General features: G+C 45.5%; 1 protein-coding gene across 3 annotated transcripts in view; it reads right to left on the reverse strand.

The window, feature by feature from the left end:
* The window catches only part of ABCB6 (ATP binding cassette subfamily B member 6 (LAN blood group)), a 42,745-nt gene that overhangs the window by 14,832 nt on the left and 4,390 nt on the right, over positions 1 to 23,523 (reverse strand). For all 3 annotated transcript variants that reach the window (XM_075317095.1, XM_075317094.1, XM_075317097.1), the window contains exons 2-13: positions 17,487 to 18,026; positions 16,590 to 16,727; positions 13,285 to 13,468; positions 12,761 to 12,853; positions 6,468 to 6,660; positions 6,263 to 6,384; positions 3,915 to 4,024; positions 3,723 to 3,788; positions 3,338 to 3,463; positions 3,182 to 3,258; positions 1,842 to 1,905; positions 1,386 to 1,471 (exon numbers count right to left, since the gene is read on the reverse strand). In XM_075317095.1, the coding sequence (XP_075173210.1) occupies positions 1,386 to 1,471; positions 1,842 to 1,905; positions 3,182 to 3,258; positions 3,338 to 3,463; positions 3,723 to 3,788; positions 3,915 to 4,024; positions 6,263 to 6,384; positions 6,468 to 6,660; positions 12,761 to 12,853; positions 13,285 to 13,468; positions 16,590 to 16,727; positions 17,487 to 18,005 (1,778 nt within the window). In that variant the 5' untranslated portion in view covers positions 18,006 to 18,026. The remainder of the gene's footprint in view (positions 1 to 1,385; positions 1,472 to 1,841; positions 1,906 to 3,181; positions 3,259 to 3,337; positions 3,464 to 3,722; positions 3,789 to 3,914; positions 4,025 to 6,262; positions 6,385 to 6,467; positions 6,661 to 12,760; positions 12,854 to 13,284; positions 13,469 to 16,589; positions 16,728 to 17,486; positions 18,027 to 23,523) is intronic.

A 23,523-nucleotide genomic window follows, 5' to 3' on the forward strand; every position in this document is an offset into this window, starting at 1 on the left:
GGGCGCCTTTCTCCATTACCGGCAGGGTCAATACGGGCGCCATTCTCCATTACCGGCAGGGTCAATACTGGAGCCATTCCCCATTACCGGCAGGGTCAATACGGGCGCCATTCTCCATTACCGGCAGGGTCAATACGGGCACCATTCTCCATTACCGGCAGGGTCAATACGGGCGCCATTCTCCATTACCGGCAGGGTCAATACGGGCGCCATTCTCCATTACCGGCAGGGTCAATACGGGCGCCATTCTCCATTACCGGCAGGGTCAATACGGGCGCCATTCTCCATTACCGGCAGGGTCAATACGGGCGCCATTCTCCATTACCGGCAGGGTCAATACGGGCGCCATTCTCCATTACCGGCAGGGTCAATACGGGCACCATTCTCCATTACCGGCAGGGTCAATACGGGCGCCATTCCCCATTACCAGCAGGGTCAATACGGGAACCATTCTCCATTACCGGCAGGGTCAATACGGGCGCCATTCCCCATTACCAGCAGGGTCAATACGGGAGCCATTCCCCATTACCGGCAGGGTCAATACGGGCGCCATTCTCCATTACCGGCAGGGTCAATACGGGCGCCATTCTCCATTACCGGCAGGGTCAATACGGGCACCATTCCCCATTACCGGCAGGGTCAATACGGGCGCCATTCCCCATTACCGGCAGGGTCAATATGGGCGCCATTCCCCATTACCAGCAGGGTCAATACGGGAGCCATTCTCCATTACCGGCAGGGTCAATACAGGCACCATTCCCCATTACCGGCAGGGTCAATACGGGCACCATTCCCCATTACCGGCAGGGTCAATACGGGCGCCATTCCCCATTACCGGCAGGGTCAATATGGGCACCATTCCCCATTACCTGCAAGGTGAATACGGGCGCCATTCTCCATTACCGGCAGGGTCAATACGGGCACCATTCTCCATTACCGGCAGGGTCAATATGGGCGCCATTCCCCATTACCAGCAGGGTCAATACGGGAGCCATTCTCCATTACCGGCAGGGTCAATACGGGCACCATTCCCCATTACCGGCAGGGTCAATACGGGCACCATTCCCCATTACCGGCAGGGTCAATACGGGCGCCATTCCCCATTACCGGCAGGGTCAATATGGGCACCATTCCCCATTACCTGCAAGGTGAATACGGGCGCCATTCTCCATTACCGGCAGGGTCAATACGGGCACCATTCTCCATTACCGGCAGGGTCAATATGGGCGCCATTCCCAATTAACAGCAGGGTCAATACGGGAGCCATTCCCCATTACCGGCAAGGTGAATACGGGCGCCATTCTACATTACCGGCAAGAATTGCAGAGATTATATTGTAGAATAAGAGCAAATATAGGATATTTGGGGCCGCAGACCCCCCGTACCCGTCTGTGTAGCTGAAATGGACATTCTCAAACTCTATCTTTCCAGAGCGGAATCTCAGCGCCGGGGCGTTCACCGAATCCTTCACCTGCAGACGAGGAATAGAGGAGAAAAGTGACCAGGAGACCTCATCCGGCAATGCGGGAATCATTTCTAGGTGACAAGCTGCTTTGGGTTAAAGGAAAACCCAATATAAAACCCAAAACCGACACAATGATAAAAGATGGAGGTTCTGTTTAAGGAGTTTTCTGGTTTTACAAAGAGTTTCTGCAACACCATTCTCAAATCTCAGCTCAAGTTTGAAAATCCATCCGGACCCAACACTGCTTGCCGCTGAGGGTTTGCTACAATTGCGTCCAGTCCGGACAATCCTCTGTGAGCTGAACACAAAGCAGCAGAGTCCTGATGATGAACCAGAGACGCCCGAGGGAATGAAGCCGGCCGCGCTGACCCCTTACCTCTTGATCTTCGCTGAACAGCTCAAACATGTTCTCCATGTCAATGAAGGAATTCTGGATCATCCTGATGGAATATAGGAAATGTACAACTTTATTTTATCAGTGGCTTTCCTCCATTGGCTGCAATGTCTCTTGGGAGTCTAATGTCTGCCCCATGTCTCATCAGAGGCTCAGCCTATTGGTCTGTTCACTATGCTTTACACTGCAGCTCCATGATTAGATTATTCGCTGAGTATAGGCAGGAGCTCAGTAGGCAGTCAGTACATGGAGGGACCGATATACACCCATATCCTGTCCACCGCCAGTAACTTGAGAACGGCGGCAGCTATAGGCATAGAAGTGGTGTCTAGGTATAGTAAAGTATCCATGCGCTACACAATGAAACCACCTATAGCGCCACCTGGTGGAAAACAACAGGGTTAGCATTTTTATCTTGAAAGCGGAACGAGACAGAGAAAAAAAGTGAATTAAAAAATTGTAGGGCATCATCAATTCAATACGAATCGACCCCTTGCATACAGAAATGCTATGATATGAAACACATGACCCCCCAAAATACTGAATGCTGGTCACGCATATGGCGCTCATGTAACTTTCATGCTCAAAGTGGCCCCCGTCAGCTGCAATGCACATCTGGCCTCTGCACAGCATACTGTATCTGGCTGCAATGCACATCTGGCCTCTGCACAGCATACTGTATCTGGCTGCAATGCACATCTGGCCTCTGCACAGCATACTGTATCTGGCTGCAATGCACATCTGGACTCTGCACGGCATACTGTATCTTGCTGCACGCTGTGTAATATGGTAGGTGACACGTTTGCACAAGCATCTGTGATACGTGGTGGTAGGTCCTGCAATGTTGGTGGAGGGGTCGCATACACCTGCTGTTTGATGTGACCTCACAGAAAGAAGTGCAATGGGGTCAGGTCAGGTGAGCGGAGGCCACTCCACACAGCCACCATACCCAATGACTTGTAGGAAGGTCTCCATGAGGCATCGCTTCACGTCCGCAGCCTTGTGAGTTTTACACGTTCTAATCATAGCATTTCTGTGCAAGGTGTCGATTCATATTGAATTGATGATTCCCTATAACTTTGTAATTCACTTTTTTTCCTCTATCTCGTTCTGTTTTCGAGATAAAAATGCTAACTCCGTTGTTTTCCACCAGGTGGCGCTATAGGTGGTTTCATTGCGTAGCGCATGGCTACTTTACTATACCTAGACACCACTTCTATGCCTATAGCTGCCGCCATTCTCAAATTAATTGCGGTGGACAGGATATGGGTGGACACACTGTATATTACAGCATGTATACTGGAGCTGGACACGTCACCCACCTGTAGTATGTGCCGAACCAGTTCAGCGGTGTATAGAGCTGTATGATGTAGGTTCCAAACAAGACGTAATCCCCGACCTGTGTGTGCGAGAGGCAATGTCAGAAGCGTGAACCTGTGCGGACTACACTGAGCGTGGCTCCATCTGACACCACTTACCTTAAACTTGTTCTCGGTGACAAAGTAGGCACAGAGCAGTGACCCGGCCAAAAGCCCGAGCCCGATAATCAGGTTCTGGGTCTGGTTGAGGAAGGCGAGCGTCGCGTTCACCTTCCACTCCGACACCTGCAAGGACGAAAAATAACCGAATGTCCTAAATTGTGCCTCCAATAATCCAGAAATTCTGATAATCTAACAACACTTATGTAGGACACAACGAAGCAAGAAAAACTGGACTAAAGCTGGAGACGGAGCAGAATTAACAAAGAGCGAGGCTCCTGAAACAACAAAGTGACGGCTAAAGTTTATCTCTTTCCACGTAGTGTGGACCATCTGATAATCCGGCGCCCATTAATTCCAGATGAAAGCAATGTTTCTGCCGTACCTGGTACTTCACTATCGCATCGTTGAATCTGTTCACTTCGTAAGACTCGGCGTTGTAGTACTTCACCTGGCAGAGAAGACGGAGACGTCAGGGTCACACGGTCACATTACATTCAGTAATATAGAGCTCAGAGATGGCAGGATGGGGCGCAGGGAAGTGGACTGTGGGGGGGCGGGGGGAGGGGGTGGTCACCGTTTCAAAATTCAGCAAGGAGTCCACGGCCCGAGATTTGGCCTCGTTGTCTCTGGTGTTCATGTCCCGCCGGTACTTAGTCCTCCACTCAGTGATGATGATGGTCAGGGCTGAAAACGGGAAGAAGAACGTTGAGAAGTTACAATTCCCAGCCCCCAACGTCCACGATTATCAGCCCTCAATGCTGAGATTTTAGGTTCCAAAATTCCCGGTCCCCATTGTCAAAGCTTTTCGGAGTTTAATATTTTCGGACTCTTCATTGTCTAAGATCTCAGAGACTAAATTTCCCAGCGCCCATCGCTTAATATTTCTGTCCCGAGACTCCCCCAATGCCTGAGGACTTCAAGATGAAAATTGGCCGACCATATGACGTGTATGGGGCTTCTTGAATCTTACATTTCTACCGCCCTGCAGCAGTCAGGACTGCTCGGATCCGGGGTTTCCTGTGGCTCGAGGGTCTCCGGACCCGGGTGCTCGCGGACACTCAAAAATAAGAAGGGGGCTATTTACAGGGGAGGGTATTAGTTCGTGACACCACCCGTGGTTCGCGGTAAATGGGAGTACCGCCGCTGCTGATGGGAGTACCAGGGGGAGATGGAGCGGGGGGCAGCCAGATGACGTTCCCTCCACGGGTAGGGCAGGCCCCGGGACTCTGGATGGTGGAGGTGCAGGGATGCGGGGTGCAGGGAAGCAGTGTACTCACTCAGGCTGTGTGGGTGTTGGTGTGACCATCAAATAGACTCCGACACATAAGTAAACCAAGTCTCTGGGTGCCGCTGCCTCTCGGGGAGGAGGGGGGGGGGCTCGTCCGGGAATCCGCCCCCGTTGATATTACTGGTGGTCTTGACTTGCCTCCTTGCACTAATTTTAGATGTTTCTGAGTGACCCCTCAGCCTGGAGCTTTCGGGGTCCCACTCCCTATATTTGAATAGAGGAGCTGTGCTCTCGATGGCTGACACTTGGGATCACAGTGGGCTGCATGGGTTGGAAAGCCCTATCCCCCTCGTTGTGTTGGTGCCTTCAACCTCTGAGCTCTTGGGGAAAGTTCATAAAGAGACTATCCTCCACAGGTTAATTATCAGGTTGCGTGAAGCTACTCCCTGATCTAGGGTCCAGTACCCCGCCGTGCTTGGTACCAGTCCAGTTACTAGATATTCTGGTGCCAACCGTTCTCCAAAACTAAGTCTGGCTCCTTTCTCTAATACCCTGCGACCGGGTCTCGACTCCTCCGGTTCCAGACCATCGTCTGCGACCTAGTCAATGTCTCCCAGGGAGCTCCAACTCCCCTAGCTCCTCACTCTCTGAGGGCTACCACTCAACTCCAAGCTCCCCAGGAGCTGCCACTTCAGCTCCTCTCTCACTGAAAGCTGACACTGAACTGACCTAAGTCCCTCCCACCAGTCTGCCTGACCCCTAGGCGGATGGCCCTATTCCAGCTAGACCGCCCACTGGTGTGCCTGACAGGGTGTGGTGTGAGGTGACTAGGATTTGAATGCTGATAGAAGCAACACCAAAAGGTTAGGATCCCAGAACCATGGAGGGTGGGTTCTGCACTATAATAAAAAGGAGTGCAGTCCGCTGTGACACCCTGACTAGTCCAGGGGCGTCACACATTGGTCTCAGATTTCAGCAAGAAGTCACTGAACAGAAGTCATCCATTGCTCGATTACGGCCGCAGATACACACCATGCGCAGGACAATTGTTCTGTTGCTGTACAATTTGCACTTAAACGTTGCAGATTTTTAAGAATACAGGATCAATTTTCTGTCCAAAAAGACAGATTTAAATCAGTAACTTGCGAGATACACACAACAATTTTGGTCTGATTGGACAGAAATTGGTCAGGTATCACTATATTGTATAAATGCACCCTAAGATTCCCAAATTTATCCAGTAAAACTTCCACTTCCAAGCCCCATTGTCTAAGATTTTTTTGGTGGGGTTAGAATTTGCACAATTGACTAAACACAAAGTTGGGGGTCCAAGAATCCTGGCCCCTTAAAGGGTTTTGTTTCCCCTTCGAGGGAAAAGTATTTTGAAAAGCAGTCCAGTCTACCGCCCGCTGCAGCGATGGTGTCACAAAATGGACAGTTAGCGGATCACCACTGCGAACAGTGACTGGCTGCAGCGGTCACATGTCACTGTGATGTGAATTAATCAGCAGGTGGAGGCCGGGGATGGACTAGGACAGAGGCGGTGGGGGAATGGGCGAGTATGCTGCTTTTATTATGTTTACCCATCATATGCGGCTTTAAAAATAAAATGTATCTTTAAGCATAAGATTTGGGGATCCAAGATTCCCGGCCACTTAGTATTTTGGGGTCTATGATATCTTCAAAATACTTACTCAGGTACAATGTCATACAGACAAAAATGATGAGTCCAAACCAGGCGTTGAAGGAGGACGTGAAGTAGACGATGCCGATGATGATATCCGCGATGGTGGGGAGGATGCTGAAGACGATGTAACTGCAGAGAGACACATAGAGCGATTATAAATAGGGGGCTCCAGCAGTGCGGCCCCCCCGAGAGCCAATCTCTGGGGTCCTTACCTCAAGAGGCTATTGATGCTGCTGGTGCCTCTGTCTACGCTGCGCAGCACCTCACCCGTTTTACGCCCCAAATGCCAACGCAGAGACAGGGAGTGCAGGTGGGCGAACAGGCGGATCTGCACCTCGCGGTTGGTGAACTGCTGCACCCTGATCCACAAGAAGGTGCGGAGGTTACTGACGAAACCGGTCGCTCCTACAGGAAAGAAGGTGGAGGAAACAAAAAATGAGACCACCTTTAAACACAGAGAAATCCAGATTTTTTTTTTGTCTGGGGTCCGGCCTAAGATAACAAAAACCGAATAATTCTATTACCTTAAAATCACAATATTTATTAGACATATATGCCACAAACAGAGTACATACAAACGTAAAATTATATTAAATAGATATCAGAAAGGAAGGCGAGAAATTTTTCCCTTCCTCCACCCTTCCTAGCATACGGAGGTCGGCGTTCTAATTGGTCATAACGCCCCCGTTCCTCGTCGACTGATGTCCTATACTGACCCTCCACTCACTTTCAAGAGGACATAGAGTGTGTCTAAATAGCAGTGGGTAAAGTGTGACACCAAAACGAAGGCCCACAGAGTTATAAGCACAAATAAATCGTGCAAGGAAAGACACTACGTCCGTCACTAATCGTCTGTCATAGACTAGCAGGGATGGGCCAAACTATGTCATCAAGTCGACATGTAATAAAAGATATATTTGATAAATTTGACATAAGCTGTTATTTGATATAATTGAGATATTTGAATTAAGCTGTTATTTGTCCAGAATTCACCCAACGCGTTTCGCCCCCTAGTCAGCAAAAAGGGGGCTCATCAGGGGTATAACAGCATGGATCCTTGAAACACACAGCTTCAAACCTAAAATAGAACAAAGAATTTGTTTCATCTCAGACCAAAGAAATGTTGTGATCACCATAATATAGCACAAAAGGTAAGGATAATCAGCACTGACCATTATAAAACCATACCAAGACCATTAGATAATATGGTACGTCCTCCAGAGAGCAGTAGTACAACACCACTTCAAGCACCTGACAATCAGAAACAGAAGAGGCATTTCTCTCTTATAGGAAATGAATAGGCTCTGTGGAGTATATCTTTAACTGAAAAAATAATAATAATAATAATAATACAGTCCGATACCTGATAGAATCGCTGCTAACCGTAAAGTCTGGATAAAGTTCAGGCTAGATTGCCCCCACAGACAGTATCCATATGTCCAGAAAATTTTTTTTTTTTTTATATGTCCACAGAATTTTTATATGTCCAGAAAAACTTTTGGAGTCACATATAGTACACAACCTTAACAATAAAAACAAATAAACCAGTCAGAGCCATCCTCAATTGGGCACCAATAGATCGTGCACCCCACCAGTATAATAGTGAAAAGAAATGCTTAGTTCCCATGCCACCTAAACACTCATGATGTGTACATCACACCAGATAGAATATATACATACCCAGGATTTCAAGAAGGCAACGATTTAAACAGAGTCCTATGATAGCATTTGCGCCCTCTGTAATGCCAATCATATAAAAAACAGTGTTGGCAGAAATCATAATGTTTGCACAAGAGCCCATACATCAAATAACAGAACCATACAGCATAGAGAATCCAAATACCTGAATATCATGAAGGAAACAGTCCCCAGGTAACGATATGTACTCCATCTGGGCGTCCACTCACTGACTGACACTCCATATCCCATTTAAATAGTCAAAAGTCGCGCCAAAACACAGGAGAGGAAGTTTCCTGTCTGGGCCGTGCAACCACCAATTTCTGCCATCTCGATCCCCCACCGGTAGTTCCGACGTAGAAACGTTCCTATAGACTGCGCAAGCGCGTTATCCATCTCGCGCCTGCGCACTGTGATTAACAGTCACATTGACCGCGTCTATCAGTGCAACCGACAAATAATCCCCACGGTTCAATCGCCCTTACCAATAGTTCCGACACGAACAGTTCCCATATACTGCGCGTGCGCGTGAGCATAATGAAACAACATGCTCACGCCAGAATACATGCGCAGACACATTGGGATAGGGGAAAAGCGCTGTTAGGACATATCCCTATATGGTTCTGACATACAAAGGGCGATAAACTAACCAGGGAGTATACATAATATGAATAGTATATACAATATACCCAGGCAGAGGAATGTGCGCAAAAATAGATCTGGGTAAGTACACATAAAATGGGGAGGTATTTCAATTAAATCACTGAAGAACCCATATACACTCGCAGGTGGCCTATCCCAGTATATAATCATAGACCTAGAGTATATATAAACAAATGGTCATATAGGTAAAAATATGGATTCCCACAGATATACACATAATTCATATATCCGCATGGAAAAACAACTAGTTTCATTGGTCAATTATAGAGAATCAAGCTTATTCAAAAAAACGTCACTAGAAAAATTACTTACTAATGCTCCTACACTGTTCAATTACATATATATATAGTGAAGAAATGACAACCCAACCAAATAATGTTGGGATACAGTAAAAATTCACCGTCCACTACGGACCATGATGATATAGAAAAATGGCCAGATCTCAATTTATCCTATTATAAAAAGCTAGTGTAGCTAATTTGCTCATTCAGGCCATCTGGGAACGCGGACTCCATCCAGAAAATCCATCTGGCCTCCCTTTGTAATAGAATTCTGTCCCAGTCACCCTTACGTACAGGTTCAGGGACAGTTTCAATACATTTAAACCTAACATCATCAACAAGACCTCCATGCTCCGAGTTAACGTGTCTTGCAATTGGGGTATCTCTCTTATTACGGATGTCCCCAAGGTGCTCCCCTATCCGAACACGTAGTTGTCTCTTGGTTTTTCCAACGTAATTTTTCGGACAGGTGCACGTAAAGAGATAAATTACCCCTTGGGTCCTACAATTTGCAAACGATCTGTTTCTATAGACCCTACCAGTCTGCGCACTCCGGAATTCCTTGGAAGGATCAATGTAAATACAGAATTTACACGACCTACATTTAAAAGTACCATGCTCCCTATGTTCTAGCCAAGTTGAACCCGACTTCACGGGAGGAGAGAAGTGACTTTTAACAACCATATCCTTGACGTTACATCCTCTTCTAAACGTCACTGCAGGATAAGGGAAGATGGTTTCCTCCAGGTCCCTATCCTGTTGTAATATACTCCAATGATTCCGCAGAATTCTCATGACTTGGTGGTTCTGATCGTCGAACGTAGCTATAAGTCTAGTCCTAGTCGTTTCTTCCTTCTTCTTGGTGTTATGTAGAAGGCTCAATCTATCCGTACGAGCTGCTTGACTGAAGGCATTGTTTATAATTTTTTTCGGGTAACCCCGGTCACAGAATCTTTTGGACAATTGGGACGCTTGTCGTTCAAACTCTTGATCATTTGAACAATTTCTGCGAACACGCATAAATTGTCCCTTCGGGATTCCTTTCTTTAAATTAAAGGGATGATAGCTTTCCCATCTGAGAAAGCTATTTGTTGAACTCGGTTTTCTATATAACGTCGTCTCCAGAAGACCATCATCACCCTTCTTGATAAAAATATCAAGAAAGGATATTTTATCCACTCCAATTTCATAAGTGAAACGAAGTCCCAAGTTGTTATTGTTTAACTCACCCACAAATGCCTCAAAGGATTGAACACTACCTGACCAAATGAGCAGCACATCGTCAATGTACCTACCCCAGAAGAAAATCTGGGGGTGCCAATTGGCTTCCTCATCCCCAAACACCACAGTATCCTCCCACCAACCCAGGAGCAAATTAGCGTATGTGGGAGCACAGGGGCTCCTCATCGCTGTGCCCCTGAGTTGGTGGTAGAATTTTGAGTTAAAGAGAAATACGTTACGCGTGAGGATGAAATTCATAAGTTCAACAATAAATCCATTATGTGCTCTAAACTGATTACCTCTCATTTGCAGGAAGTATTCAATAGCTCTTAGTCCAGCTTGATGGGGGATGCTGGTGTATAAGGATTCTACATCAATAGACGTAAGAATCATGTCCTTCTCCAGAACTATCCCATCAAGTTTAGTCAAAAGGTCTAGCGTGTCCCGTATGTATGAAGGAAGTGATGTCACAAATGGTCTTAAAATACGATCTACATACGTACTACAGTTTTGAGTAAGTGAGTCAACACCTGAGACGATCGGCCTACCTTTTATGGGACTAGTACCCTTGTGGACCTTAGGCAAGGCATAGAAGGTCGCCAATTTAGGGAACTTCGGGTATAGAAAATCAAATTCAACTGATGAAATCAGCTTCTCCTCCTTGGCCTTCAAAAGAAGTCCTCTCAATTCCGTTTGATATACTGGGGTGGGGTTCTCCCTAAGTTGTTCATAACTTGTTCGATCCTTAATTAATGCCTCGCACATACCAACATACGCATCGTGGTCCAAGATAACTACGTTTCCTCCTTTATCGGAGGGTTTTATTACCACCGATTTGTTGGACTCGAGATTACGTAATGCCTCCCTTTCATCAGACGTCAAGTTGGGTATCGATGCGTTTTTTTTAGGATCAATTCTCTTAATCTCTTCTGTAACTACCTTGCAAAAAATATCAATAGCAGCATAGTCACCTAGAGGGGGGGCCTTTTTGCTTGCATTCCTAAGGTTCGTAAAGGGGCCTTCACCCTGAGTTCTCAGTCCTTCGTTTTCTAACTCAATCAATATATCCATGTCTTCCAGTATGTCATGTGAGACACCAAGTTCAAGACACCTCTTTTTCTCCACTGATGTAAAGTACTTCCTCCATTTTAGTTTTCTAATGAAGAGATTGAGGTCTTTGATCCAATTAAAAGCATCGAATTTTGTCGTCGGAACAAAGGATAACCCCGTCCTCAAAAGGCCTAAGGTCCGGCCTAAGATCCAAACTCTGATCTGATTCATTTTAGGGTCAGTTATGGGGTTTGGTGAAGATTAGGGACCAAATCTTAAATCTAAATTATTTTCAAGGGTCTATTCTAAGGTTAAAATTATTTTTAGGGGTCTGGTCTGGAGACCAATTAAAAATAATTTAGACACCAGTCCCCTAAAATTAGTGGTCTGATCTAGGGTCGAATTTATTTTAAGGATCTGATCACATTTAGGGGTCTGGCACCCAAAGTTATTTTTAGAGATCTGAATATTTGAATGACAATTTATTTTAGGTGTCTGATAAGGAGTCTTATTAATTTTAGGGGTCTTATTTGGGATCTGATTAGTTTTAGGGGCCTGGTCTGGAGTGTGAATTATTTTAGGGGTTAATCTGGGGTTCAATTCTTTTTAGAGGTCTCATCTGGGATTGAATAATAATATTTTTTATTTATATAGCGACAAAACATATTCAATTAAACCAGGACATGTAGAAACAATAAAAACAAAAAGTAACAAATTGTTCAAACAGTTCCAGGAGGAGCGAGGGTCTTGCTCAAAAGCTTACCATCTAACAGGAAAAAGGGGGGAAACAATACGTAGAAAATTCTTGTGTATGGTCCAGCCATCATTGTGATTAATAGGGGATTTCATGTAAATCTGCAGGATCCGGTCATCAGCCAGAATGGCAGGTGCAGTTATCGTGTGCACAGAGGATGCGGAAAAAGATGAATAGGAGGGAGCAGATTAACATTTATAAGGAGGGGACAGGGGAGACTTAGGTTAGTGAGTTGAGGTGATAAGCTGGTCTTCAGAAATGTGCTTTTAGAGAACGCTTGAAGACAAGAGGGCTAGATATTAGATGGACCGTTTTCGGTAGTGCATTCCAGAACATTGGTGCAGCACGAGAGAAGTTTTGGAACCGGAAATACAATGTTTGGATTACTGAGGATTTGAGGTGGAGATCAGTTACAGAATGGAGAGCTCAGGTGATAAAGAGAAACAAGATGGTGGTGAAGAGCTGTGAAGAGCTTTGTGGGTGATTGTACTGTATTTGGTAGCTGATGGGCAACCAGTGTAACGACTGGCACAAGGTGGAGGCATCAGTGAAGCGGCTGGACAAAAATATGACCCTGGCTGCCACATTCAGGACGGCTTGGAAAGGAGAAGGTTTGGTTTGGAGACCGGTCAATACAGGGATTTGATTAATTTTAAGGTCTGATTAAGGGTCTGAATGATTTCAAATGTGCTATAGACAAAATCTGTAGTGTTGGTGTTCAGTTCAGACTGTCACCTGAGCGCAGCCCCCCTTACAGCCTATGGTGAGACACAGGAGGGGGGGTGATCCACACTGTGATTGGCTGTGTCCGAGGATGGTAAGTTGTTACAATGTATCACTATCGGATTCCGCACATTACCTGCTCCTCCTCCTTGAAGCAGCTTGAGCAGGACATAAATGCAGACGGTGAAGGCCAGTGCTTGCCACGCCGCGCCCTCCGTCAGCTGGTCCACTGCGACAAGAGACAGGACATTAACACTTACAGCTAGTCATTTATCGTTCCCCTTATACCAGTTTTCTGGCCCCAAATTGGTGCATTGTGGCCACACCACGTACGTGCAATTATTTGCAACTTTTTGCGCCACTCACTGCTCTTTTTCTAAGAGAGGAAGAAAGTGCAAATTTACGCCGGACTTTATTAAAATACATGCGCCGTGGGATTTTACAGCGCAAGTCATTTTTCACTGCTTACTGTCAGAAAATGAAAATAGTTTGCACATAGCAAGGCTGAAACCCGCTGCTGAAGATGTGAGAGCTCGTTACAGTGTAGCAGAGCCCAGCAGACGCCGGCCGGGGACAGACGGGAGGGGTCTTCAGTGTCTGGATGTAAGAAATGAGTCCTGAAAGAAGCCATCAGACATCAGAGCATCGCCCGCAGCTCACCTATGTTCTTATAGTAGATCGGAACAAACACATTGATGGCGCGTTCTGTACCCATCAGTCCCATGCAGAGGAGAACCAGGAGTTGCAGCAGAACGTTCCCTCGAGGCCACATGTACTGTACGAGAAGACGGACCTTCTTCCAGAAGCCCTGCCACGTGGATTCATTAGGGTTTCTCAAGAGCGGCTGATAAAAGAGAATGATAGCAAATGAGCCATTAAATAATAACAAAAAGGAGACAGTGGTACTCTGCAGTGCTAAGATATGTCGAACAATGAATATGGGAATATAGACTTTAATTACTGCTATGGAAAACATGCAAAAATTAAGCTACTTAGCGCACAAAAATGGCCAATTGTATGTTAGCCCAACAGCCAGCGGCAAGGTGACCTCTTTCTGTTGGGGCCATATCAAACTAATGCCTCTCTTTGGGTTAAAAAACCTACAATTTATGGGCGGACACAGGAACCTGCAAATGGAGAATAAAAATCGCCTAAGGCTCAATCACAAGGCTTTTTCTTAGATTACAATGTCATGCCTTCTGATTAGTTTGATAGGGACCCAACAAAAATAAGTCGCCTTGCCGCTGGCTGTTGGGCTCACATAAAACGGGCCATTATTGTGTGCTAAGTATCGCAATTTTTACATGTTTTTCATAGCAGTAATACATGTCTATATTCCCCTATTCATTATTCCACATATCTTAGCTCTACAGAGAGCAACTGTCTCTTCTTTGTTACCATGTTTCATGTTCAGTGTTTGCTTTTGTTCACATTAGAAATGATGTGCCATCAGTCTTTTTCTTAGATTACAGAGCCAATAAATAATGACTGTGGTTTGCAACCTGCTGCAATTCCTGCAGCTGCTGTAGAACTACAACTCCCAGTATGCACCACGTAGCGTCTTCAAGTTGTGGATTTCAAGCAGTTGTGAAGATGACCCATCTGTGATGACAAGCCATTCCACACCTGACAAAATTCACTGCCTCATGCAGAGCCACTAAAATAGTGACATCTACTATTATCCAGTGTCAATTAGAGCCTAAGGTAACCTGAAAATCCACCTCCAGTCTCATCAGAGGCTATTGCCATGTCCCTCCCGCCATGCTTTACACTGCAGCCCTGCTTGCTCAGATTAGTTGATTATAACTAAATCAAAACTTGACCTAGCTTTACTGCGCCAAGAGACAAAGATCAGCAGAGAGCGGTCACATGTAGCAGAGGGGAGTTTGTAATGTAAGTCCGGATGCCAAATCAAGATAAAGCAGTAAATTTACACAGTATCGCACCAACAACTCTGCTACATAGAAAAGAAACCTTTCCGCTAATGAAGCCACTGGAAAGCAACTCCTTAAAAACACCGCCACTCACCATGATGCAAGATGTCCAGCTGAAAACTGTAACATCAGCGCTACTAATCCTGCTCTACCCGGCATGTAGTGCCGACAACAAAGCACCATAATCTCATCTGCAAAGCATGAGGCTACAGAGAGGTCTGTGAGGCTGCATCACCCCCCCTCCCGAGAGCCGCTACAGGTCCTCATGGGTCATAGAGAACAAACTGTTTATAGGGAATGTGCAGCATTCATGTATATAGGGCAGTATTATAGTAGTTATATTCTTGTACATAGGGGCAGTATTATAGTAGTTATATTCTTGTACATAGGGGCAGTATTATAGTAGTTATATTCTTGTACATAGGGGCAGTATTATAGTAGTTATATTCTTGTAGATAAGAGGCTGTATTATAGTAGTTATATTCTTGTACATAGGGGCAGTATTATAGTAGTTATATTCTTGTAGATAAGAGGCTGTATTATAGTAGTTATATTCTTGTACATAGGGGCAGTATTATAATAGTTATATTCTTGTATATAGGGGGTAGTATTATAGTAGTTATATTCTTGTACATAGGGGCAGTATTATAGTAGTTATATTCTTGTACATAGGGGGTAGTATTATAGTAGTTATATTCTTGTACATAGGGGGCAGTATTATAGTAGTTATATTCTTGTACATAGGGGGTAGTATTATAGTAGTTATATTCTTGTACATAGGGGCAGTATTATAGTAGTTATATTCTTGTACATAGGGGCAGTATTATAGTAGTTATATTCTTGTACATAGGGGCAGTATTATAGTAGTTATATTCTTGTACATAGGGGGTAGTATTATAGTAGTTATATTCTTGTACATAGGGGGCAGTATTATAGTAGTTATATTCTTGTACATAGGGGGCAGTATTATAGTAGTTATATTCTTGTACATAGGGGGCAGTATTATAGTAGTTATATTCTTGTACATAGGGGGCAGTATTATAGTAGTTATATTCTTGTATATAGGGGGTAGTATTACAGTAGTTATATTCTTATACATAGGGGCAGTATTATAGTAGTTATATTCTTGTATATAGGGGGTAGTATTATAGTAGTTATATTCTTGTACATAGGGGGCAGTATTATAGTAGCTATATTCTTGTATATAGGGGCAGTATAATAGTAGTTATATTCTTGTATATAGGGGGTAGTATTATAGTAGTTATATTCTTGTACATAGGGGCAGTATTATAGTAGTTATATTCTTGTATATAGGGGGCAGTATTATAGTAGTTATATTCTTGTACATAGGGGGAGTATTATAGTAATTATATTCTTGTACATAGAGGCAGTATTATAGTAGTTATATTCTTGTACATAGGGGGGAGTATTATAGTAATTATATTCTTGTACATAGGGGCAGTATTATAGTAGTTATAATCTTGTACATAGGGGTAGTATTATAGCAATTATATTCTTGTATATAGGGGGTAGTATTATAGTAGGTATATTCTTGTATATAGGGGCAGTATTATAGCAGTTATATTCTTGTACATAGGGGCAGTATTATAGTAGTTATATTCTTGTACATAGGGGCAGTATTATAGTAGTTATATTCTTGTATATAGGGGGTAGTATTATAGTAGGTATATTCTTGTATATAGGGGCAGTATTATAGCAGTTATATTCTTGTACATAGGGGCAGTATTATAGTAGGTATATTCTTGTACATAGGAGCAGTATTATAGTAGTTATATTCTTGTACATAGGAGGCAGTATTATAGTAGTTATATTCTTGTACATAGGAGGCAGTATTATAGTAGTTATATTCTTGTACATAGGGGCAGTATAATAGTAGTTATATTCTTGTACATAGGAGGCACGATTATAGTAGTTATATTCATGTATATAGGGCAGTATTATAGTAGTTATTTTGTCATGAAATAACATTTGATGATTTTAATCTCTCTTACTTTTATCTTCCTTTCTCACCTGGGTGTTTTCGATATCTCTTTCATCTTCATTGATAAGGATAACATATGGCTTGCGCGGCCGCCCAGGGGCCATAAAACCCAGCATGAATAGGAATAACGTGCAGAGGTATCGTAGAGTCCATAGGCCAAACTGCACCTGTAAATAAAGATAATATCAGTTCATCCTGTAAATGTGATCCAAGCTGCAGTACCCTGGAATGGCCACTCCTCAGTGTGTGGAGCTGTGGTGTTCCAGCTTCGTACACGTTAAAATTCTTGGAGCTGCAAGGCTCAGTTGAGCAGACAAGGTGGCGGGCCCGTGACGAAGGTGGCGGGCCCGTGACGAAGGTGGCGGGCCCGTGACGAAGGTGGCGGGCCCGTGACGAAGGTGGCGGGCCCGTGACGAAGGTGGCGGGCCCGTGACGAAGGTGGCGGGCCCGTGACGAAGGTGGCGGGCCCGTGACGAAGGTGGCGGGCCCGAGACGAAGGTGGCGGGCCCGTTACGAAGGTGGCGGGCCCGTGACGAAGGTGGCGGGCCCGTGACGAAGGTGGCGGGCCCGTGACGAAGGTGGCGGGCCCGTGACGAAGGTGGCGGGCCCGTGACGAAGGTGGCGGGCCCGTGACGAAGGTGGCGGGCCCGTGACGAAGGTGGCGGGCCCGTGACGAAGGTGGCGGGCCCGTGACGAAGGTGGCGAGTGATGGTGGAGGTGGTGCGTAATCCTGGAGATAGGTCATCAATATCTCAGTACTGCTTAACCCCTTCAGTGTATTCCCACGGACCGGGACTGTAGTGCTATAATTACTGCTAAAATTGTGGCATTACAATGCTCTGTTTGCAGCCGTGGACCAAGCTCAGAGGTAGAGAACGATTATAGATTTGTATCTATATAGAACATATAGAAATTGCAGGACTCACCTTCTGGGGCACATCGTCCATCGATGTCCACCACCAGTGCGGACTCATCCATGATATAAATGCCAAGTTCTCTGCAGCAAAGGCCAGTGCCCAAAACAGAAGGAGCACCACTCCGTGGCCCCTGGTCCGCTCTCGCTCTAGGGCCCGTGTCCGCTCCAAATGAAGCAGCCAGATGCTGAAGCCCCAAGCCCCCGCGGACAGACAGCCGTGCACAATCATGTACCCATACAGGAGCTCGGTGCCCGCCGCCTGCCAGATCAGACCTCCCAGGGCCTGGCATATCAGCACAATGGTCAGGGCCAGCTGCAGGCGGTACAGCCGGGACTTGGGGACATACTTGGGCTCCATTGTCCGGCTATGCTTGACATAAAAGACCGACTGTAAGGTCCCCAGAAGAAAAGAGAAGCTGAGAAGAACGGATGGGACCAAGGTGAAGTAAAAGCAAGGAGACAGTCCATGGTCCAGCCAGGCCTGGGACACGCTGCCATTGTGCTCACAGTAACTTCCTAACGCTGCCATTCTTCAATAGGAGCCAAATGCCTAAAAAATACAAATATTACCGTTATTAATGTTAAAAGGAGTGAAGTTCTGCTTTTACATTAAAGAAAGTTTATTCACTGCACAAAAAAAGTTCTGTAACTTTCCAAAATACATTGTGTATTATTTCCGCAATGATTTCAAGACCTCTGCTTGCTGTCAATAAGGGAAAGTCTTCCTGCCTATATACAGAGGCTGTACATAGTTCTACATCAGGTCTGAGCCTTGTGTCGGGTGTACAGAATATGTTGGACGTACTGCCCTATATACCTCCTATAGTAGGAGATATTGTATACGGTAGCCAAGTCACCCATTTACTCCCATTCTAAAGAAAAAATATACTGCATGATATATGAGCATTGTAGTTGTCGTTCCATAGGAATGCCCAGACGAAGCCAAGACGGCGAAACCTATTGCATATGGCAACCTTAACAGGCTCCAGTAGAGACGATTGGAGCAGCCATGCTGGAGCGGACGATGTTCGGGCTGGTAGCAAAACCCCCTGACAATAGACGTGTCCTCTATGATGTGAACTGTGCCGGTGATCATACAGGTTGTGACCCTGCAGGGAAACTTTTTACTACTTTTTGTCTTCTTTTTCTCTCTGAGTGATAAAGGAATGCAGAGAGCTCCAGGATGATTTTTTTTTTGCGCCCAGTCACGATGAGATCAGCATTATACCTGGATTGGGGGAGGGGCACAATATGGACGCCATTACCAGAGTTCACTATTTAGGCAATACCGCTCCTCACCATGGTTGTGTAATGTTATTGTCTGACCGCCGTTTTTCTGAGCCGGTTTAGTAAGTGGAAACTCAAAAGAAGATTGTGCGAGTGTATTTGATCCCATAAAATTCCTGACCACAGACATCACATAACTGCTGCCGAAGCTCCCATTACCACATATTTACAGCCGAACCCCCCCAACCCGGCACCGAGGCTTGTTATCACGTGTGCAGGCTTGTGTATAGACTGTAGGAGTGTATAGACTGTAGGAGTATACAGCAGCTGGGTCATTCCATGGTAACTTACGTTACATTCACAAGCCAAAAACTGAGTCAATAATGGCTACAGACTGTTCTCTGAAGGCAGGCACAAAAATAAGTGAATGCATATTGTACATTGCACTAGTCTCAATAGATTTCAACACAGTTTGATTTGTCAACAATAGAAATTAAATACAAAATACAATGTTATTACATTTCTTTTTTGTGTAACGTAAGTTACCAAGTAAGTTACCAAGTAATAACATTGTATTTTATATTTAATTTGTATTGTTGAAAAATTAAACTGTGTTGAAATCTATTGAGAATAGTTCAATATATAATATACATTCACTCATTTTTTTGTGCCTGCTTTCAGAGAACAGTCTGTAGCCATTATTAACTCCGTTTTTGGCTTCTGAATGTAACGTAAGTTACCCTGGAATGAGCCAGCTTGACCCAGGGGGCAGCGAGTATATAGTGACCGGACGATGACTATTCAGGATACAGTCACTTGTGTAATGAAAAATAAAAGTGAAAATTTGGATAAAATAAAATATGGAGGTCAGTGATTTGATTGCAGTGGCCATGTTATTATTCTGTGGCCACCGGACGGGAGTTCTGCAAACCTCGTACCAACCCCATTCCCGGGGCCTGCTCCGATTACCTGACCAGCCACGATGTCCTGTGAGCTTGTGCCGGACCTACAAACCCGAAGAGGATCTGCAGATTCCAGAAGGTACGATGGGGTTTAATGGGCTCCCATCCAGTGGTCACGGGCTACTGATGTAACTGCTGATCCAGATTCCTGTAAACATCTCTACTAAAAGACTAAGTAACTAAGATAAGTGACAAATGTCCGCAGAAGCCCCTCATCCTCTACACTGACAATGGAGGAAAATTAGTGTGACAAATGTTATACTACCTAAACTAAAATGGGCTACAGCAACTACAGAAAGTCCCATCCACAACTGAGCGGTGGCTGAACGAAAGTATCGGACCCAGAATGTAAAAATCAAATATATCCCAACAGATTGCTACAGTGACAATAATAAAGATACAGAATCCTAAAACCTCAAAACAGTTTCTAGTTTCATTGAGGCCCAAGAAGACAAAGTGATAATGTCCCTGAAAGTAAGAACAAAAAAACCGGACAGTGATCAGAAGAGCGAACAAAAGGCAAAAGCAGCACAAGGCCAAAAGCTACAAGTGAGCAAATACAACAGAACAGATACAGAACCAAGGAGCTCAACAACAGAAAACAAAAAGGTACATTTTTCACATAAGGTAAAACCCCAGAAAGTTTCTCATATAAAAGGTAAACACCCTGTAGGTCCCTCATATAAAAAGGTAAACACCTTGTACGTCTCTAATATAAAAAGGTAAACACCTTGTACGTCTCTCATATAAAAGGTAAACACCCTGTAGGTCCCTCATATAAAAAAGTAAACACCCTGTACGTCCCTCATAAAAAAGGTAAACCCCATGTACATCCCTCATATAAAAAGGTAAACCCCCTGTACATCCCTCATAAAAAAGGTAAACCCCCTGTACATCCTTCATATAAAAAGGTAAACCCCCTACACGTCCCTCAATAAGAGAAAGCAAAAGTAAACCATGTCTCTCATTGGGAGATACTGCACATCTCAGGTCTCAGAAAACCCCCCCAAAACAAACAATAACTAGATAAAGGCTCCAAAGGACAAAAAAAAAAAACGAACATCGGACACTGGAGCAGATGGCAACCCAAGAACCAAGAAGATTGAGGTGAAGTCCCAAATTTGAAGGATCTTCAAGTACAAGGATTTCTAGACTTCTTGCACTGCCCAACTGAGGACACGACTGCAGAGAGCGGTTCTGGCCTGATGAAGAGATTGGCCCAATGGAGGGAGCCTTTTACAACAGCTACAGGGTTATGCTGTGGAGGGACTGGCTTGGTCTGACCGTATACGGGGTGTGTGTGTGTGTGTGTGTGTGTGTGTGTGTGTGTGTGTGTGTGTGTGTGTGTGTTTCCTCTACACTGTCCTCTAGGGCCTCTGGTTTTGTTTCATCCTTCAATCCTCCATCTCTGTCATCATGTAGTTATAATTTTTTCACTATTAAAATAAAAATAAAAAAAACTTGTCCACAAATGATAGACAGTACTGCCCCTTCCCAGGCCAGCTCTCTGCCACTGCTTCTTTCTCAGGGATTGGCTGCAGCGGTGACGTAATATTGACAGCGCACATCACCAGCCAATCACTGTCACAGAAGCAGTGCAGAGATCTGGCACTGGACCCCGGGAGGGTGAAGACGATCGGTTACTTTTCACTACTTCTGTCATTTGGGAATCACTTATTTGCTTTATGTCCCAAATAAACAATTCCTGTTCCCACAATGTCCGAGTGCGGAGCGATTCTGCAAAAGGCCGATATCTACAACATGGACGTCACCTCAGCGACATTATAACCATAGTGATGCATCACTCCACAATAGAAGCCGGATGATTCATCACTATGGAGACGATGATACTGAGGCCTAGTGCGCACATACAAGCCTGACTAGATTATGTGCATTTACCATCATAGGAGGTGGCAAGGGCATCACAGCAGGCCACAATTAAAGAGTCAAATCTGTATTTTTAGCCGCCCTGGAATCATTTTGCATTGGGCTATGACTGGTTGCTATGGGAACAAGGCTGCACTTTCTCCATTAGGCTGAGATCACACTTAGGCTATGTGCGCACAGTGCGATTTTTAAATGCGATTTTGTGCGTTTTTGGGCTCAAAACTGCATGACTTTGCTTCCCCAACAAAGTCTTTGACTTTTCATTTTTGCTGTCTGCACATTTTTTTTAGCTGCATTTTTGAGCTGAAAAAAAAATGGTCATGTCAATTCTTTTCTGCGCTTTACTGTGTTTTCCACCCATGCAATGCATAGGAAAAACGCAGAGATCAAAAACGCAGTCAAAAACGCACCGAAACGTGGCAAAACAAATGCGTTTCTACCGATGCTTTTTTGCCGCGGGTGCGTTTTTGTGTGTTTTTTTGCGGCCAAAAACACTGCATCTTTGTAGTCACAAAAAAATGGCAAGGTGTGCACATAGCCTAATCCTTCTTCCCTGTCCTGCCATTTTGTCTTCACTGGGTTTACTGGCTCAACAGAAGAAATCCATGGACTTATAAGCAGATATAGGAACACTTCCCATCACGGCCGTGCGAGGAGCTAAGACACCATATCTCAAACTCTGGCCCGCAGGCTGATTTTATTTGGCCCACAAACCAATTCTATACGGAGGGCTACGTGGGGCCCATTATTCTGCATGGAGGGCTACGTGGGGCCCATTATTCTGCATGGAGGGCTACGTGGGGCCCATTACTCTGCATGGAGGGCTACGTGGGGCCCATTATTCTGCATGGAGGGCTACGTGGGGCCCATTATTCTGCATGGAGGGCTACGTGGGGCCCATTATTCTGCATGGAGGGCTACGTGGGGCCCATTATTCTGCATGGAGGGCTACGTGGGGCCCATTACTCTGCATGGAGGGCTACGTGGGGCCCATTATTCTGCATGGAGGGCTACGTGGGGCCCATTATTCTGCATGGAGGGCTACGTGGGGCCCATTATTCTGCATGGAGGGCTACGTGGGGCCCATTATTCTGCATGGAGGGCTACGTGGGGCCCATTACTCTGCATGGAGGGCTACGTGGGGCCCATTATTCTGCATGGAGGGCTACGTGGGGCCGATTATTCTGCATGGAGGGCTACGTGGGGCCCATTATTCTGCATGGAGGGCTACGTGGGGCCCATTATTCTGCATGGAGGGCTACGTGGGGCCCATTATTCTGTATAGAGGGCTACGTGGGGCCCATTATTCTGCATAGAGGGCTACGTGGGGCCCATTATTCTGCATGGAGGGCTACGTGGGGCCCATTATTCTGCATGGAGGGCTACGTGGGGCCCATTATTCTGCATGGACGGCTACGTGGGGCCCATTATTCTGCATGGAGGGCTACGTGGGGCCCATTATTCTGCATGGAGGGCTACGTGGGGCCCATTATTCTGCATGGAGGGCTACGTGGGGCCATTATTCTGTATGGAGGGCTACGTGGGGCCCATTATTCTGCATGGAGGGCTACGTGGGGCCCATTATTCTGCATGGAGGGCTACGTGGGGCCCATTACTCTGTATGGAGGGCTACGTAGGACCCATTATTCTGCATGGAGAGCTACGTGGGGCCCATTATTCTGCATGGAGGGCTACGTGGGGCCCATTCTGCATGGAGGGCTACGTGGGGCCCATTATTCTGCATGGAGGGCTACGTGGGGCCCATTATTCTGTATGGAGGGCTACGTGGGGCCCGTTATTCTGTATGGAGGGCTATGTGGGGCCCGTTATTCTGTATGGAGGGCTATGTGGGGCCCGTTATTCTGTATGGAGGGCTATGTGGGGCCCGTTATTCTGTATGGAGGGCTATGTGGGGCCCGTTATTCTGTATGGAGGGCTATGTAGGGCTCATTATTCTGTATAGAAGACTAT

Source organism: Anomaloglossus baeobatrachus, chromosome 7, assembly GCF_048569485.1.
Source record: "Anomaloglossus baeobatrachus isolate aAnoBae1 chromosome 7, aAnoBae1.hap1, whole genome shotgun sequence".
Taxonomy (NCBI): Eukaryota; Metazoa; Chordata; class Amphibia; order Anura; family Aromobatidae; genus Anomaloglossus; species Anomaloglossus baeobatrachus.